The sequence below is a fragment of the Spermophilus citellus genome (assembly GCF_964194105.1).
Source record: "Spermophilus citellus genome assembly, chromosome: 5".
Classification (NCBI taxonomy): Eukaryota; Metazoa; Chordata; class Mammalia; order Rodentia; family Sciuridae; genus Spermophilus; species Spermophilus citellus.
The window spans coordinates 143646899-143667605 of record NC_138186.1 but is presented as its reverse complement, the minus strand read 5'-3'; the positions used below and the strand labels follow the sequence as shown (position 1 = coordinate 143667605).

Below are 20707 nucleotides of genomic sequence, written 5' to 3'. Positions count from 1 at the left end.
GGGGCCATAGCTGGTATCCTGGTATCCCTAGAAGCGAGGTGGTCTGCCCTTTTTATCTGTCCTAGGCTTCCTTTGTTCTCCTGCCCTCTTCCCCTTATCTTTCTCCTTCATGCATAGAGTGACTAGACCCAGGAATGCTCAGTGGAGCTCCAAAAGGTGGGAAACAGGCGGGCTGAAGGGGGAAGGGCAGGATGTAGCTCCCTGTAGGGAGGGGCAATTCCTGGGACAAGTTACCTTAGCAACAGGTTGGAGCCAGGCAGGTTTAGGAAGGGCTCTAAAGGAATTAACATTTCAGTTCCTCAGGGGACAGTCTTCAACTTCTGGGGACTCACTCAAAATTGGCCTGACTCAATGTGACCTGACTCAATTTACCTATCCGTACTGACTGCCTGTCAAATTCTGGCTTCACTATCTGATTATATATATTTTATACTAATACCACCTCTATTCTCCCCTCCATGCTAGGAAACTGTTTGAATCTTCAGTAAAAGTCCATAGTTCACATCCCCCCCACACACACACACACACTCACACACTAGTATGCACTTCAAATTGTTTTAATAATAATTGTGCTTTCTGAAATTTTACCTCATTATGTGTGCATTTTCTTCTCAGGACCCTCCCATGGCTGTGACCCTTGGACTCCGAATGGAGGAAATGATCTTTAATCTTGCTGATACACATTTGTTTTTTAATGATTTAGAGGTAAGAATTTTAAAAGGTAAGAATGGTTGTTTCCAACACTAAAACTCTTAGATGGTTTCATATATGCCGAAAACCGAAAGATAAACACATAGCTTAAGAGAACTATAAAGTTCTTGTCAAGACAAAAAACTGTATGTACAAGCATAATCATAAAGCAAAATTGTGTTCATGAATGACACATATGTACTAGCGCATATTAAGAAAAAAGTTTCCACGAACAGGAGATGGTCTGTTTTGCTGCCCTGTACCCGACACTCCACATGGTACTCCTAGTTCTTTTAATACTTCAACCACAACCCTTTGGCATCTTTAGACTCAGCATCCCTAGCCTTTCAGGTGACCAGCTAAGACACTATTTGCAATCATCACTAGACAATGTTCACAGACACTCTTAATGCTAATAGCATGGATCACTGAATTTTGAACCCTATCTTTGGACAACTGTATCATTCCTCATTTCCTCCTGTTCTAGATAAAAACAGTGCTGGACCTATCTACCTATTACATCTGATGAGTTTGAATACATTTTTTTTCTTTTCTCAAATTCATTTTTTCATTTCCCAACCTCAGCCTGCAACATGATGTCTAAATAACAAAGAAGAGAAAATAAAAGCAACAAAATGAAAGGGCAAAGAGAACCAGCCTCTGAGTATCTAACTCTAATCTTGGCTAACAAACTGGGATATTAGGCATCCAGACAATAGAAACTGAAATAATTAAATAGTTTGGCAGTGGGCAAGAGTGCTTCTTTGGCAGTTACAATTATGCTAAAATAGTGATTTCTCTTTCTTTTTTTTTAAATGACATGTTAAAATTTACTTTTTATCTCATGGTGTCACAATGAAAGTCTTTATCTATAATCACATTATGAAAGGAGAAGATTATTATTACTAAACCTCACCTAATTTTAGACACTTTTTATATTGGACCTTCCATTTATTAATTGACAAGATTTTGAAAAAAATACCTGTATTACACTACTTTTGTAGGGAAAAAACTGTAGGATTCACAGCATAAAAGTCATGTCCAGGATTACCTGCTAGCTAAGTAGTTGAACCTGAGATTTTGAAGCAGATTTGGCAACAGAGAATGTATTTCTGCTCCCCTACTGTGCTGAAATTTTAAAAAGTTTGTGAGAAAGAAAAGCAAAGTTTCAGTAAATGACTTAAATAAGTTTTTAACATTGACAAGGTCTTAAATCCAGATTTAGTTACATTTGAGACGTGAGACTAAAAGCGAGTGACTCAGTGTAACCCACAAATGTATGTGCTGAAAATCTACTATACCATGGCCGTTCACTGTTGCTCTCTCTGCAGTGAGTCAGTAGTTTTATTGGATAATAAAATGACTGTTTAAAGAGGCTTTATTTTTTCTTTAATGGGCAATATGAAAGATCAATATTTGTAGGCATGTTTTCCAATTTTAGGTAATAAGAAATAATCACCTCCCTAAAATCCGATTTAAATTAATCCAGCTACTTTATTACTGTCCAGTATACAGAATGCTTTTACATGTATCTGTTAATGAGAAACACATTTGGACCTTTTTGGAACTTGAATTTTTTTTATATACAGTGAACTTTTTAGATCAGTTTTCCTGTTATTAATATGGAGGACTTTTATTCTAAAGAAGATTCTAAGATGATTAGTTCTTTCAAGACTGTAAAAAGAAGTAAGAAATTGTATGTGGTTTTATTCAAGTTTTATAACATGTATCTCATTTGCTTAATTTATTTTACTAGAATAAATGAAGTTTTAGCTTTTTTATTGGCACATTAGAAACCAGATAAAATAAATTTACTGCTCAACTTTTATCCAGACACTGAAGTTGTGAGAAGGTAAAAATTAGCACATGATGAATTTGTAAATATCTTTAGCAAGTTTGAAATGAATATTGTACATTAAAAACATGTAGTGGTCCTCTAAGGTGTTTTAAGACTTTCTTACTTAAGACAAGACACTATGTTTAAATATATTTTTTGACTGTCTGGCAGAATCTCCCGTAGAAATAGTAAGTGAGAAAATATTATTATTCATGCTGCTCTTTCTGGTTGTGTTTTGGGATGTGATAAAAATTCTGTTTGACTTAAACCCTGCAACTTAGCTATTTAACAATATTATGCTTGATCAATAAAATAAATAAGTGTGTATGTAAAATGATCGTACTCTCATTATGCATGTGCACATACATTCTTGCACATCCAGATGAAGTAACCAAGGATACTTAAAAATTTATTACTGACTTAAGTGAAATAAACAAGCACTAATGAAATGAAATTTAAACAATAGCTTTCAGGGTTTTCAGTGCAGTTAACATACCCTCAATCTGTCTGCTTCTGACTTTGAAAGCAACATTATTTTTGCACAATTTTTTATTTCCATAAACATCTTAAAGCCAAAGATTGCAAAGGTTCCTTAACTAGAATTAAATTATGTCTGCTTCTGCTGACAAAGGAAGGAATCCCTCAAGAGAGTAACTCCACCTTTAGCTTATTATGCTTTTTATTCTTGTATATTTAATCTTTTGGGACCTTTTTTTTAACCTAAAAGTCTAATTTGAAACTCAAATTCTTCAACATGTACAGCAACATATGTACTGGCAGCTGCTTGTCTCATAATTCCTTAAAAGATACCAATTTAAATCCTAGTAATAGTTTGCTACATCCAGCCCAACTGCACAGAAGGCAAAGCTTACGGCACTCCCCCTAAGAGAATTCTGTTTCAATAAAATGTTCTTCAAGTTAGAATAATTTCTCAAAAAGAATGCTCCAGAGAGTTTGGGATCACAAAAGTGAGAGAAAATGGCTGTGGATTTTAACTGGAAAATAGTAGTGACAACTCTGTGGTTACCTTAGAAGACAAAACATTTAAGATTAACACTAGAGTTATATCAAAAGGTTAAGGTCTTCCACTAACATTTATTAAATCATGATAATGTTTTTAGATATGTCAGGTTTGGGCCAAAAGGATTCTTACATAGTTCCTCAGAATGAAAACTAATTGAAGAACGGTTATTTAGTTTTTCCTAAAAATGTAATTGAAGTTCAAGTTTCTTTCACTGGACTGTAATCCTCAGGCAACAGTCCAGAGTCAACAGGCACAGTTAACTAGGCATAAATTTAAAAAGAAGTTAGATTTGGAAAAACCTCAGACATAACTTCAAATATAGAGTACGTGGTCCAATAAGTTTGATATACTGTTGTCCTCAGGAGTAAAAAATAAATTTTGGGGAAACCTATGTTCATATTAATCATGTGAGTTGATCCCCGAAATGTCAGAGGAATTTCTCTAAAAATTAGATGAGAGGGTATTAAATATAGAAATAACTTCTGATTACCCAGAGTAATTCACAAGGATACATTTCCCCCGGGGATATTATTAGTTTATTACAAAAGAAAGACAGGGAAATCATTTACACAAGGAAAGATTTCAGAACCTAGTGGAGTGGGCAACATTATATGATACCGTTTTGATAGTGGTTCAGTTTAATCAACATACTTGCTAAGAACATCGCCATCCCTGAACAAGAAATAATTCCATCTTCTAGAAGTACTCTGGTGTGCCCACGTTCTGGGAGAACTTTATTTCCATCTTTCATGATAACTGGTAGGATCTCTACCTAGACTCTGACCTAGACTTTTCTGGAAGCATAATGCCACTTAGTTACTGTTTGATCTGCACCCTTTTGAAATAGGGTGTTTCAAAATGCCTGTTCAAAATGCCTGTTAAAATGTCTGTTTGAACACAGCTTAGGCAGCCTCTGCCCTCCCACCACCTTCCCTACACTCTTTATGTAATTGTCTCCTTAAGGTCTTCATCATTTAGAATATTACTCTTTTATATCATCGTACTTTGTATGAGAAAATTTAAATGATTGCAGATATCCAATAAGAATTATCATTTGTCTAGACTTTGGCCATTTGTTATAAGAAAAATTCTTAAGTGATTATTTTCTTCCTGATTATGCCTGAAATGAGATTATATTCTGTTGAGTGAACAACCATGCTCAGGGAGGTTTTCTGAGCTCTTACCTATGAATGTAGAGAGAGATTTTTAAGAAAATTATTAACCAGGCACAGTGGCACAGCACATGCTTGCAATCCCAGATAGTGGGTAGGCTGATGCAGTCTGGACAATTCATGGAGATCCTGTCTCCAAACTGGAAAAAAAACCGGGGGGGAGGGAAATGGGGTGATGGGCATGGATATAGCTCCGTGGTAGAGTGTACCTGGGTTCAATCTCCAGGACCAAAAAAATTAATTTAAAATAATATAACCCCATAATTTATGTAAACCTTTTGAACTTTTAAAATTAGTGTATAGAATTTCAATTTCCATAACAAAATTGTATTGTTAGGCCCTGTCATTGAGTTTTATAGTTTAAAAGAAGCCCAAGTCAACGAAACAGGATGATATGTGCTATGTAGACAGCTAGAGACTAGACATTAAGTATTTGACTCCGGTACTTCCTATCCCATAATGAATTTGAATAACACCTGTAAAGCCTTTGCTTAGTATGGCCTATTTTGAAATGTAATGATTTAAAGAGAGAGAGAGAGAGAGAGAGAGAGAGAGAGATTTTGAATGGTAGAATATTATGCATAGAGTCAGAATCTGTGAATATGATTAATTAATTTGGGGGAGATAAAAGAGGCCCCAAAGGCTAATCCCTATCTAGTCTGGGGTTATTTACTTATTATAAGATATAATATATTATTATTTATTCTTGATTTATTCTTCTCAGAGTTTGGTATTTTAAATTCCTTATTCACATCTCACCTTCAGATCATATAACATTTCACTGTACCTTTTCTGATTATTTGAAGATATTACAAGACTCTTAGCAAAGAGGAATCAAATCCCAATACCTACTTTTTCTGAGTATATGCTAACTTCAAGTCAGGTCAATATTATGTGGATATACTAACCTGAATTATATTTTCCTTGGAGTTTATAGCACAAGTAGAGTGATAAATCTTCATTCCTAATTGATGATTTGAAGATTAAACTTATTTTGTAAATTACTCTACAAAACCCCACATGCTACATGTTTTCAGAACCCTTCTTATGTTATGCCTATGAATTTCGACTTTACAGAGTAGAAAAGGTACCATTTCCCAGCAAAAAAGAATAAGCATAGGATTGGTGGGATGGATGGGCAAATGCTGCCACCTTCTGGCCATAGGCTAATCACAAGGAATAATGGACACCTTTGTGTCACATGGTGACAAGTGTCATGTGAAAACAAATAACATCTCTCATGTTTTTAACAGGAATGTGATCAAGTTCATATAGATGATGTTTCCTCTGATGATAATGGACAAGACTTAAGGTAAGCCGTGCCTTTCAGTATGCTGTTTCCTACAGAAATTCGGCTATGGAGTTTTGTACATGTAATTATTTCTTTTATTTCTTTTTAATGTATTTTGGGTGTTGCAGTACCTACAGTTTTGCAACTGATGGCTTCCATGCAGCTGCAAGTAGTGCAAACCTTTGTTTGCCAACAGGTGTAAGAGGAGGAGTGGACTGGATGAGGAAGTTGGCTTTTCGTTACAGAAGAGTGAAAGAATTATATAACACCTACAAGAACAATGTTGGAGGTATGTGTGTCTTATTTCATCTAATAAGGGCACCATGGGAATAGGTAGATTCAGCCACAGTCTATGGTAGAGATGGTGATACTGTAAAACAGAGCTGCAGAAGTTCATGTTGAATAACTTTCATCCTGAATTTTTAGTTTCTTGGAATTGTTGGGGAAATTTTAACTACAGAATAAAACTCCTCTGTCAAAGAATTGGGCATTCTTTGTGAAACTGTGTACTCAGATGTTCGGATAATATTTGCAGCAGGGTATTTAAGTTAGAACAAATATAAAGAGTTGTATCATTTCAAAAATGTTCAACAAGTCTATTTTTTCCTTTCGAAAAAATCACATTATCCGATAGTATCTCTTTCCCACATACGGTATAGTGTTAACTTAGATTATCATGATTTTTTAAAGTTTAAATACTCTATAGTTAATATCTAAACCATATTATATTCATCCATATGTCTCTCTCTTTTTTTTTTTTTTTTTTTTGGTGGTGCTGGGGATTGAACCCAGGGCCTTGTGCAAGTGAGGCAAGCACTCTACCAACTAAGCTATATCCCCAACCCCCTCATCCTTATGTCTTGGAGTGATATCAAAACTAAGATCCACATATGTTTCTGTATGTAATAAACCTGTGTGTTCTGTTTTATTGAGATTAATTTTAGGTCAACAAGATTCTTAGTATCAGTTATGAGATCACATAAAATTCTTCTCACAGGGTATTTGTTTCTCTTTTCTTATAAAAGAAATGATATTTGAAGATCATAATCCAAAATTCGAAAGGGAATGATGCAACTAAATATATGCATGCATACTACACCTGTGTATATTCATATGTGTCATAGAATACAGTGTAGTAAATGAAATTCCATGTATAATATGCATCTCACATCCATGCATACACATCCTGAGGGCGGGGCTGTGTTTTGTTTCACCTTGTATCTGTCCGGTACTAAAGCTCATTATAGATGCTCAGTGAGTACTCAGAACTATAGGGGAACAAAAAATGTAGAACTATGGATAATTTTAATGTTAGAACCAGTGGAGACCTTCATTTTCAAATAGGAAATTGGACCCTGAAGACTCTGCAGAGTCCTACCTGGCCCAGAGTTCTAGGTTGTAATTCCTGTTTCCCAATTCACTCCAATGCTCTTCACAAGACTGTGTGTGTGTGTGTGTGTGTGTGTGTGTGTGTGTGTGTGTGTGTGTATTGAGCCCAGGGGCACTTAACCACTGAGCCACATCCCCAGCCTTTTTTGTAATATATTTTATTTAGAGACAGGCCTCACTGAGTTACTTAGGCCTTCACTAAGTTGCTGAAGCTGGCTTTGAACTCGTGATCCTCCTGCCTCAGCCTCCCGAGCTGCTGGGATTACAGGTGTTTGCCACTGTGCCCAGGTCACAAGACACTTTTGTAAAATCAAATAAATGGAATTTCCAGTTAAAATCAATTGTAGGTAATATGCTTATTTTTAAAGTAAATATACCATTCTCCTTCCTCTACTAGACTTCCTCTCGCTAGTCTATTTATTTATATTTAATTGTTCTTTTTACCTATGCATAAAGATGAAGTTCTGGAGGGGGGCAATAGAAGGGGAAAGGGAGAGGATCTGAAATCGAATTCTATGCATGTGTGAGTTTGCTGGTATGAACCCAATTATTATATAAAACTATGAAGCTCTAATAAAAAATAAGCTACTAAAACATGGAAACTTTTAAAAAATGATAAATAAAAGGAAATAAAAAAATAAAGAAAATAAGGAAAGAATGACATACCTGAATGATAACTATTTTCTGACTTCTTAAGGGAAGTCAAATAATATCCCTTTCAGGGTATTATTAGAATTATTTGAAAATCAACAAGACTGCAAAGAAATAATATTTTGTCTTAGAAAGTTTAAGCAGCCACATAAAAGTCCATTTTCTGTCATACATCAGTATTTCTTTATTACAATGAGGACAAGTGAGACTTGCTTGAAAGTTTAAATTTTACTTTAAAAATCATCGACCTGTATTTGAGCTCCCAGGATTCTGAAATACAATTTAAATCAGAAACTTCACTTTTGTCTGGATTTTATATAATTTTGTTTTATCATGAAACAAAGGCTGCATCTTTTGAAAATAAAAATTAGCATGCCTACTTCTTATCATAACATCAATGTAATTTTCCACCATTATCTATAAAGTGCCATATATTTCAGGATTGCAAACACAGGTTTTAATTTTAAAAAGTATATATAATAGTGCTAGCACTACTTTTAGAAAAATTCTAATTGCTATGTATGATAATGCCACTATTTCTATTTCACAGTGGAAATGATTGTGATTATTTGGAAGCTAAACCTCTTTAGGCAACCATAATATTTGAGGTTTGTCACCCAAGGCTGTTGGAGCCCACCACTCCTCCAGACCCAATGGGTTCCATCCTCTTGGAGTGGGACCCATGCCTGAGGGCTACAAAGATCTTCTGGTAGCAGATGCCCAGACATGGCAGAAACTGGGGGCCACTTTTGCACTGTTCTGTCCCCATTGTTTAGTATAGTGCCTGACCCCTAGATGTTGTCTAGTAGATATTTATTGAATGAATGAGTGAGTGAATAATCAGTTCTGAAATGAAGATCAATATTGATATGTCTGTTTGTCTTTCCATTTTGATATAAGTTGAAATAAAAATTATCAATGCCAGAGAGAAGGGGCACCAAACTTATATTCTTGTGGATATATTCAGCTCCTGACTCTGTCTTGCTTTTTGATGTTGCAGGACTACTTGGCCCTGCCAAGAGGGATGCGTGGCTACAGTTAAGGGCAGAAATTGAAGGCCTGACAGATTCCTGGCTAACAAATGCACTAAAGTCTTTATCAATTATTAGTACTAGGTAAGTGGGATCAATGCCCTTTCTATTTTAATTATATGGGAGACTGAGGTCTAATAGCACAATATGGATTAAAATAATTTAATTTCTAGGCTAATTTGGAGTTCAGAGGAATTAGTTCACTGAATCTAGTGATTTGTGTGTGTGTGTGTGTGTGTGTGTGTGTGTGTGTGTGTGTTTGCATTGAGGGACAGCCGCTTTTTCTTCTCAGAATAACCAGGAGATTACATCTTTCCTTTTGTCTCCTCAGAACCACCGATAACCATACAGAAAGGTCACATGATTTATAATAAAAATGAGAGCACTCTTTTGGTGACAGAGTACAAGGGATAATGGCAAAAAACAAGACAGTACTGTTTATTTTTAAAAAAATGCTTGTGTTAGGACTTTTAGACCATAATAGATAACATACATAACTTCAGTACACTAGAAAAAGCCAGAGAAAGCTCTTGAAAAAATTCTAAGCTCTGTGTTGTTTGAACTTACCAGTGACATACTGACTTGTTAAGGTATATAATAAATTTAAATAGTTTTGTAAGTTATTGAAGAGCTATTTGCCATAAATGTTAATTTGTAAAGTAATATGAACCTGGAAAGTGATCGTTGGTGGGTGGGATTAATCTTCGTACTTTCCTATTCTATAGTTTTAATTCCAACTTTAATGAATAGGTAAAAAAAAAGCAAGCTTAGCAAATATGTGGGTAACACAACATATACAGAAAGAGATATTATTTGGACTGATTGAAGATACATAAAAATCTTGGCAGAGTAAAATGAGAATCTGGTACTGAGAACTTGAAAGTAAATGGGTATGTGTCAAGCCTGGCACGTGGCTTCTGACCCTGTGAAACGATCAAGAACTGCACTGTGAACAGAAAGTCTAAATGGTGGTGGCAGTTGGGGGTAGCAGGGAGCAGAGCTGCAGGAATCACATGAAGACAACCGTTGGAGCAGCCAGAGAGCTCCTGGGAAGAACAGTCACGTGTGGAACACAGCAGTCTATTTCAACAGTTCAAGATGTTAGGTGGAAGATCAATCAGATTATTCTCTGTGTCTATAAAGAGTTGGAGTGAGTGGGACCTAGGACAGGACAGTGTAATACAATGTAAGGAAGAAGTGTCAAACAACTGAAGCTGCTTAAAAATGGGACTTGCTGCCTGTTACTTTCTATAACTGGTGACGTGAAGACCAAAACTCAGTGCGGCAGAGACATGAGGCTCCTGAACCCCTGAAGCTGCCATGGGTAGTGGAATGTGAATTTCTCTGAGGAGGAGGTTAAAAGCTTTTATTATTTCTAAAAGATGTCTTCTAGAGAGTAAAAAACAGATTGTTTCATTATCATATAGGTTTATATGTATATGTGTGTGTATATATTTTATACGCACACATATATAAAATATATATACACATATATGTATATAGTTTGTATAATATATACACATGTTATTTTAAGAAATACAGGCATAAAAAGGAAGGGATGGAGAAGAAATCAATACATGTTTAATAGTCAAATACCATGAAATTTTCTAAGCTATCTGCATACATTATATTATTGTAGTCTTCACAAAATGTCAGGAATATCAGAAAAAAAAAACATGTGCTTTTTTTGAATTTACCCTCTGACCCTTATTATTCTATGACTATCAACTGGAAGAAATAATACAAGGTGTAGAAGAAATTTAATAAGCATTATTTATAACATTGAAAAATTGAAAGCCATGTTAAACATCAAAACTGGACTTCAAAAATATATGGTAAAAATAATTTTTTTAAAGTTAAAAAAATGAAAAAAAATATATGGTACACCCACCTATTTTGTTTTGTTGGAAAATGGGGGGTACGGAATAAGTTGATAGGCTTAGGAAAGAAAGGAAGGAAAGAAGGTAACAATTTGCATATATAGTATGATCTGAATGGGAAAATATACATACAAACAGAAACAATGAAAATAAATTAAAAAAACAGAGAAAGTGGTTATCGCTGGTGACTAATTAATAATTGAATTTTTACTTTTCGTATTCTTCCTTATATTTGTCTTGTTTTTTTTTTTTACAAATTCTGTCTTATAAACACATACACAAACTCATACAGTGTTTGTAGTTAAAAACAAGGTGATATAACTCCAAATATTCCATAATATAAATAGATACTTCATTTCAAAACTGTATCTCTAAAGTTGAAAATCCTTAGTTTTGTTTTATCTCACCATGATTTTATTCTGTAGCATTTATCTACATATGACCTTGAATAGCATCTTTTTTCTAACAAAATATTATATAGAACTTAAGTGTCACAGTTTAGTGATGGTTGTGCATGATTTTTCATAGTCTGTCATTATTTGGGGATTGTCTGGTAATAGGCAAGGACTGTTGACTATCAAAAGGGGCCATTTATTATAGAATTTAGAGACCACAATAACAATTTTAAATCTGTGCTATTAGAAGTTAATTTAGTGTTAGAAAACAGATACCTATACAGATATTTCCTCCTTATTTCAGGAGTAATTGTGTAAATGTCTTGGTAACGACGACCCAGCTGATCCCAGCACTTGCAAAGGTTCTGCTCTATAGCTTAGGAGGTGCTTTCCCCATTGAGAATATTTACAGTGCAACTAAAATAGGTAAGGAAATTCTTTTAAATTTTGTATGGAATGTGCTTACATCTATGCTTGGGGGGTAGTTCTTAATGAATGTCTCTGCATGGTTTCCTTACCATCAATTTTAATTTTAGAACATCAAGCAAAATGGACAAAGTTCTCATAACAAGATACCCTGCATACAACTCATTACACACGTGTAAATTTTATGAGCATTTTTGGATGATGAATTCAGGATCTCAGTAGTTCTGATTCATTCCATATATTTCATAGAATATTACAGAACATGCTATCTAAATAATATATAATCTTGCCATCCATAATATTTAATAGTCTAATTAGTATGGGATATACTATTGCCTCCTTGCATGTGCAGGAATCCAGATCTAAAATAAAAAAGCGATTTTGTCATTACAGGAGAGTCTCACATAGATTCAACTAGGATCCAAAATAAAAAATCCAGAAAGAAATGAAGATTTCATGAATCAGAAAACATAATTGGAATATTGTTAATACATCATTGGCCAGAATCCACATTTCCAAAAATACATAGTATCAGCCCAAGGACTACAACTTGTTTATTTAGTTTACATCTGTAGGTAGAGCCATCTTTGACTTCAAGGGGATTCTGCAGAGTCAGACTTCTAATGTATGTTCAAAAACTTCATCAAGTCCATCTTACAAGAGTTAAAACAGCACGTGTATTCCACTGTCTGTCAAGGAAATGCCTGGGAAAATAAATAGGTTGTGTAATGTGCCCTGAAGGTCAACACACTTGGGCTTTGGCACCTTGACAAGAGAAGTTTAAAATCCTAAAATCCCCCACCAAAAATAGCCTTCCCTGGGCCTTTTGGAGGGCTGGTATTGGCGCTGGCATAAGGAGCCCCCAGTTGCAGCTGTTTCCGGAGGACAGTTCAAGTGAGCCAAGCTTTCAGAAAGCAAATGCTACATTGTCATAGCACTACAATTCAGAGTCCAGGTCCCAACCCCATGCATTCTTTTCATATAAATGTATGTATGTATGCTAGCAAGATTCATATAGAGAATATAATTTTGCTTTTTGACAACTTAAATAATTTTATACTAGAGTAAACATTTTAGTTAAGGACCAGATTCCTTTTTATTGGCTAAATTATTCCTTATATTTAGTCTAAAAAAATCATTTTAATTTTTCCCTTGAAGCTAGTAGTTTTTGGAGTTCTACACTATCAGATTAAGAAAAAAGGTGAAAATAGCCATGGCCATTCTGGACATTCTGGGAATAACATTCAGAGAATAATGCCAGTATCATAAAAGCAAAGAACATGCAGGGATTCCATGATGTATTTTGTAAGTATAATCAGAGAATGCTAGTGTCATCAGGCTGTGGCCCAATTGGACAGCATCCTTAGTATAATTAATGAACATATTAGATCCTACCCACTTGAAAAAAGGAGAGGTGTATCAGAGTAAATCCACATCTTAGTATTGAATCTTCAAAGTGAAACTTAAATTTCCCATAATAATATATTCAGTTGACTGTCTATGCTTACTTGAAATGATTAGACAATGTTTATGGAATTAAAGTTGTTTCAATACACTTTCAGTGGAATAAAACATACTAACAATTTCTCTAGGTCAAACACTTAACCCTACTGACTTACTTGAACCATAAAATGCATTTGTTTAGTAATCTCTCCTAAGAGTTATGTTATTCACACACGTGTGTTAATTTCATCAACCCAGAGGTTATAAACTAGCTCGAGTGATGTCAAAGAGATATTAACTCAATACTTTATGCATCTTTAGGTTACTGAATGCAATGGCTGGAAGAATAAACAGTGCATTGTTTTTCAGGCAAGGAAAGCTGTTTTGAGCGTATAGTGTCCAGATTTGGCACTAACATAACTTATGTTGTGATTGGAGATGGCCGAGATGAGGAACATGCTGCTAACCAGGTAACTTCACTCTGAACTTTATCTTATTTATCTTCCAGGAAAAGAAAGTTGCTTTGAACGAATAATGCAAAGGTTTGGCAGAAAAGTAGTATATGTTGTAATTGGGGATGGTGTAGAAGAAGAACAGGCAGCAAAAAAGGTAACCTGTCTCAAACAATGTTGGTGTGGTACTTCTAATGCAAGCCTTTTTGTTTGCATTCCTGTAGTTTGGCCCAGTGGCAGCTTGACAATTGATTTAAATATACAGATGCAAGCAATAAGAGCATGAGAGAGTCGATACTTACTTTCCAAAAAAAAAAACCATTTGGAGTCTAGCATTTTTTGCCTGAAATTTGATAGGAAATGTAGGAAAATTTATATTTGTTTGTGTGGCTATAATTTAATGTATAATAATTACAGATTTGTGTGTGCATATATGTATATATATGGTACACAAACACATACCATGCACACAGAAACATGTGACCCCATAGTTCTTAAGGAAGATGGGGGGAAAACTGTTTTTAAGCTCATGAAACTCAACAAGATAAATAAGTTTAATCAGCTCATAGAAAAAATGATTAGAGTGCTTTGTGCCATAGAGTCCTTGAGATCACCTAGAAAAAAGTGTTGCCCCATGATGATAAATGCTGGGGGTAGATTTAATAGCAGAAGAAAAAAATGGTTATAAGAGACTTTAATAAGCTCTATTGGAAATGGCATGTGTTACTCTGTTCTTTTGTGCCAACTTGTCTCACATCTTCCAGAAGATACTTATCCGTTTGGATGAGCCTTTGGTACCTGATTGAAGCCAAGCAGCTGGCTTTGTACATATTCAGAAGATCTCACAGGCCCTAATTATTTAATTTAGCTGTTTATCTGCCCATATTTCTGAAGAAGAAAATGAAGACAATTAAAAAAACATTAGGTGGCTGGATGGACATCAAAAGGGGAATGATACCAGGATTGCCCCCCTCCCCATTCTATCAGTCTAACACTGAGGTCTATTGCTTCCATCACTGAATGATAGCAAAACATTATCTAGCCAAGATAAAAGTGATAGAATTTACAGACAACACAAAATAATTTGTATTTTTAAGCAGCAACATATCATCTTTTAATGTTTGTTTTACATAGAAAAATCTTATTATCCTGAGGTGATTTAAAATGTCATCTAATAAATCCTTATTAGATGGAAGGTTTACCTGAGTTCTGTTTCCTAATTTTTTTTTCCAAAAAGACAGCATAAACAGTTTTATATAAGAGTTTATGGCTATAGCAGAAAGGGAGAGGAAATGATCTATGTTGCTGGTCAGTTCAAGTCAAGGAACACGGAGAAAGAGAAAGCACTTCCACTTGATTTGAAAAGTTTGGGGACAGTGTTGGCAGCCATACTTGAAATCCCCCATGCTTTTCTGTCCCAGGAAGGGAGCTGGTGCAGACTCTGGTCCTGTAGAGCACCTAGGTTTTAATTAGCAGTGTCAGTGACCCAAGTCAGCACACAAGCTCCAAGGACATTCTGCACGAGGTCAGGGTTGCAGCCTTAAGTAACACAGCCTGCATTGTTGAATACTACTTGAAATGTTCCCAGTCACACACGATTGAAATGTCTCCTGGAGTTTGTCCTTGTCCTGAGTTAACGTTGTTTTGATTTTTCATATTGGCACCATAATTAAGCACAACAAAAATCAGGCAGTGGTTGGGCCACCCCAGCAAATGTGTACATGATTTTTAGCCTGTGTGAAATCCACATCTGTCTAGGTCAGAACTAATAAAATTCATTTTTTCCAAACTTAAAACAGGATAAGTCTTTGAAAGTTAAAACTTATCAAGTCACCTTTGGTGATTCCTGGTAAGAAGGCTAGTCTTGGTAAATCATTTCTATATCTTCTGGTTTATACCTGAAATTTCAGGAGAAAAAGTGTGACTCCAAATGGATAAGAATATCCAATAGAATGCTGTTTCGAATGGTTGTTTATGTAGGTGCAGTTTTGGTGATGGTGAAGGCTTAAAATTCTACTTTGGAACACAGGTGGTTGGTTTCTCTGGTACCCAAAATGCATGCTTTTCTTTGGATGTAGCAGTAATCGCATGTGCAGAAATATTAAATACTGTTTTGTTATTACAAATAGATCTGAGCTGAATTTTAAAAAATGTTACTTCCAGGTGAATTTCTGTGCTCTGATTTGACATAAAACATACTTTGAGAAATTTAAGAAGAAATCTCAAAGTGCAGGAATGTACTTGCACTCTCCTATACAAGTATATAATGTGAGAAATAAATGTAATTTTCAAATTTTCTAGAAACCTTGTTAAATACAAGTAAAAAGAGACAGCTAGGGTTAATTTTAATAATACATTTTAATTAACCCAACATATGCCAAACATTATCATAAATACCCAATCTATATAAAAATCACTGATTGATGTGATATTCTTTCTTCTTTTCCTTATTCTAAGTTTTTGCGATTTAGTATGCATTTTAAACTGGACTAACCAAGTGCTTAATAGCCACATGTGGTTAGTGGCCAAAATATGGAGCAGAAAAGAATTTAATATAGCAGTAATAAGTATTATGATGCTTAATTTATTTATAAAATACCTTTTCCATATATATGTATATATGTGTTTCCATTGTGTACATGAATATATTCCTTACATCTATATTCTGGATGTGTCCTCAGCCCAAATTTACATTATAATACTTTCGTCTTGTCAGTTGCTGAAGTGCACTTTCTCTTTTTTTAAACATGGAAAGGAATTCACTGTTTTTCTCTCAAATACACAAAAGGGCTTAGAAAGTTTGTAGTTATCTTAGTTTTTTAGCTGAGAGATGGACCTTTAGGAGTGAGGTCCCTATCAGAGCTTGCTTTCCGTCAGCCAAGTAGAAGTTTGATGCTTGTTTTTCCAGATGCTGAGGTTGGTAATGCTAGTTTGCAAATATTAAACTATGTAAAATTTCAATATTTTCTTCTTTTATCATTAAAATTCAGCTTTTATCATTAAAATTCAGTGGTAGAGCACTTGCCTTGCATGCAGGAGGCCCTGGGTTAGATCCTCAGCACCACATAAAAATAAACAAATAAAAATAAAGATATTTTGTCCATCTACAACTAAAATTTTTTTTTTTAAATCCAGTTCAGATCTATTTCTCTGTTACTTTGACAATGCCACCTTGGTTCTGCCAAACCTTCAAATATGATCATCCCTCCATTAAACTCCCTGCCTTAAACCTGGGTGGACTGCACATCCTTGTGTGCAGCTGCTTCCTTGAAACAATGGCTATGATCTCTCTGTTCTTCACTCCTGCCTCTCTCTCTCTCCCATCCCTCCTTCTCTTGCCCACACAGCACAACATGCCCTTCTGGAGGATATCAAGTCACTCGGACCTCTTGGCTCTACATCAAGCACTGGAATTAGAATATTTGTAACTGTGTTTTCTAGCTGGAGATCCGTTTTGTTTTTTGTTTTGTTTTGTCTTTTTTTGTTTTTTTTTGTTTTTGTTTTTTTTTTGTTTTTTTTTTTTTTTACATTTCAAGTACACTGAATTTTTATGTGTGTGATTCAATGCCTCTGGCTCTACACATATAAATTGTCTTAAAGGATGAAATCGTATTTGGAATGGAAATTCTGGAATGAAGAATTCAGATTGCTGAATGGAATTAAACTTTAGTGCTACAGAAAGGAAACTCTATGGTCTTACATCTACAACACTTTAATGGTTTCTAAAACAAATCTGTGGAGATTGCTATGCACAGAGAAAGAGTCCTAACTGGAATTCACAGCTTTAGCAAAGACCCCTCACCCTCCCGGGCAGCAACACCTATGCTCCGTCTGACAAGGTGGTCACCAACATTCCTCAAAATGGGATCTCTTCTCAGCCCTGAGGTTTGAATCTGACTTTAGCCTACCTAGCCCAGAAAATCTGAATTGGAATGCACTCAAGACTGTATAAGGACAGTCCTATCTAGACCTGTAATTTGTGTAAATTATTGATGAAAATAATTTACTGTGACTTTATTAGCCGCTGACTTTGAAAGTGGATACAATTTTTCTTTCATTTGTCGGGGAGGGTCGAGGGAGGGAAACGGGAATATAATATTGTCTTTTTTTTTTTTAAGTTTGGCAAACAGAATGTTCATACTGATGTGTTGTGCCTTAAAGACAAGACAGCGTTTGTGTGTTACAATGTAACTTTGGTTAAAAATCTCTGTAGATAATGAAAACCAAAAAACAAAAACAAAAACAAAAAAAAACCACTTTGTGATAATTCTTCACATGACCAAATTTAAAATTCAAGCTATCAATGTTTTAACACTACATCAACAAGAAACCAAGTATATGTGGCAATAAGAAACCAACAAGAATAATAAGAGAAAGCTTGTGTTTTATTTGGGTTCTTAATAATTCCAGTGATTGTATGAGGCAACTATTTGTACACCCAATCATTAGCAGGTTTGAGAAAGACTGTGGGACATTTACTTAGAAAGAAACATGTTTGTTGAATTCTCAGTACCCTTTCTACAGTTCTACCCAAGAAAACTAAGAGCCATATTCGTGACAATTTGCACAGTTTTGAATTTGAGACTTTTTGATGTGTGTAAGTTGCTTACAAGGAAGATATTGTCATGCATATCTTTAGGAATTATCTCCTTACCCTTTTTAGTATATGCCAAGGACATAGGTTAAAATTTAAGTTGAGTGAACATGGCTTAAAATATAGCTAAGTATGTTAATTCTCAATGCCATTGCAAAAATGAAATGTCATCAGTAAGGGAAGGCAGGTGACCCAGATGGCCCAAGGAAAGAAGTGAGTCTATGAATATTTTACCTAGAATATCATCATAAATTAGATTAGCAAGTGAGCCAGACCTTGACAGCATTAGCAAATTACAACAGGAAAATACACTGGTATTTCACTGAACCCATCAACTGAGTCTCTCTCCATTGCAGACTTGCGCATGTTGGTTTTCGACTGTACTGTTACTGAACAATGGGTTGCATTTATTGCAGGGAGAACCTGTCATCGTTGTGTTTGCATGGTTTTGGGTTGTTTTTTTTTTCTTCTTCTTCTTCTTCTTGGTGTGTAGCCCGTGTTGGGAACACGATACAGGTTCTCCTATCATTTTCTGTGACATGATTTCCCTTGTGGAAATTTAAGACTTGAAGGTCTCAAGTCTTCTAATGGTGTCTGCACCTGCAGTGTAATATGGATTGTGGAATCCAGCTTTTCATAAGTGCTCCTAACCAGAGGCTGGTTCATGACAGTTCATCAACTGAGGCTTCTGTAGATCAAGTTAAGGTCAACGCTTTGCTCACAGATCACAACATTCATTATGGAAGTAGTTTATATCTCCAGGTAGTCAGCCTACATTTCTTTAGTGAATGTGAAGGCCACATTTACGATGGGCAGAAAGATCATCAGATCCCAATTATGCATAAGATTGTGATTTCATAAAACTTATTCTTAAATTTTGTGGGTTTTGGCTACTTCTGCCCCCAAGTACCATGGCAGGCAAAATATGGTTGAAAGACTTTTAATAATAAATAAAGATAAATCTTCTGCTTTGGCTTGAAAATAGCAGTTTAAAAATGGAAGAGTTGCGTCGATTCTCAGTATTTATTTTGCACACTAAAACCTTAAATATTCATTACTGTGAATAAAACAAAATTATTTTTACTGTATAGCCCATTTCTTTAAATAATACAACTGTGGCATTATATCAAAAATTTAATTCTGCTCCATAACAAACAAGCAAGGCTTCTTATGCTGCTAAACCTGCAGGTGCAGAAAGAAACCTCTGGAAGGGGCATGGCTATTTCTCACACACATCTTTTTTTCCGATTATGTATTCACAAGAGGCTGCCACCATTACACCTAAATGCAGGATTAACGGAGAACAGTTTTTCCAGCACAACAGTGGTGCAGGTCAACAAGCCATCCTCAAGGGCAGCCTGTGATTTGGGGCATGCTCAAACTAGAACTCTCCTGCCCCAACTTAGGGAGAGAAAATCTGCTTTCTTTCTGGTCAGGAAAAAAAAAAAAAGAAAAAAACATAAAATAAATCAACAAACAAACAAACAAATTAGCCATTTGGTAGTCCCCATGTTCTATTTCCATGTAGAATGGTGTGCCTTATTGTAAGTCAGTTTGGGTTTTTGTCTACTCCATATACAAACTTTGATATCTTACTAGGAAAGATAACTACCTTGTGTTGAATGATAAAACTATCAAGACCATGTAATTTCAATAACAATATAGGTAGCCTGGCTGTAATATTGTGATTAAGACTCTCTATCCCTAAAAAAAAATTATAGATCAAATTCAGAGGCAAAAATAACATCTTAGAGTCATACAGTTTATGCACAAAATATAGATAACTGTCTCTAATTTTTTTTCCTTCATCTCTGGTGAGCTGAGATTAAAAATAGTGTCAGTCGCATGTTCCACTATGAAGTTGTCTTCGTACAGCACATTTATGACGAGCCTATATTCTCAGTGAATATGGCATTTAGTATTTCTTTTCAAACCAAACTTAAGCATCATGAGCCAAAGTTGCATTTTGACTCCCCACTATGGTAGCGTTATGGAAATCTCACAAAGTCAAGGGTTTCTGTTATGTATTAGTAAAGTATAGATTATTGGGGCCTACATAATTTAAAGAAATGTAAATTAATATTAAAAGCTTGTAAAAATATGTACATCTTTACTATTTCTCAATAAATACCCTTTGCAACTGTTTTCATTTTCTTCACCCTCCCATTTTGTAGAGTTTTTATGTGTGTATTTACTTTAATCTTAAGTCATGTGAAATTTGGGTTTAGGTCTCTTGATGTAGCCTTTCCTTTTGTGCCTAAGTTGCAAAATTTGCAGTTAAGTTAAACTGAGATCAACAGTCTAGAATGTCACAAACTGGTACTTCAAAAGGGATGGTTTACTATGGTAGATATGGGTTGCAGAGTGTTTTACATTCATTCAAGTAGAAGGTACACAAACCATTAACAGTAGAGAAAAGCTTATTAAAATAT

General features: G+C 35.1%; 1 protein-coding gene across 14 annotated transcripts in view; it reads left to right on the top strand.

Annotated features, from left to right (window-relative positions):
• Positions 1-20420, top strand: part of EYA4 (EYA transcriptional coactivator and phosphatase 4) — a 273585-nt gene extending 253165 nt beyond the window's left edge. For 6 of the 14 annotated variants that reach the window (XM_081296064.1, XM_081296061.1, XM_081296069.1 and 3 more), the window contains 7 exons: positions 616-705; positions 5977-6035; positions 6143-6303; positions 9055-9169; positions 11665-11786; positions 13738-13838; positions 17029-20420. In XM_081296064.1, coding sequence (XP_081152190.1) covers positions 616-705; positions 5977-6035; positions 6143-6303; positions 9055-9169; positions 11665-11786; positions 13738-13838; positions 17029-17109 — 729 coding nt within the window. In that variant the 3' untranslated portion in view covers positions 17110-20420. Of the gene's footprint in view, positions 1-615; positions 706-5976; positions 6036-6142; positions 6304-9054; positions 9170-11664; positions 11787-13598; positions 13700-13737; positions 13839-17026 lie in introns of all 14 variants that reach the window. The other 8 variants (XM_081296065.1, XM_081296063.1, XM_081296072.1 and 5 more) reach the window with 2 other exon arrangements.
• Positions 20421-20707: the final 287 nt, after the last annotated feature.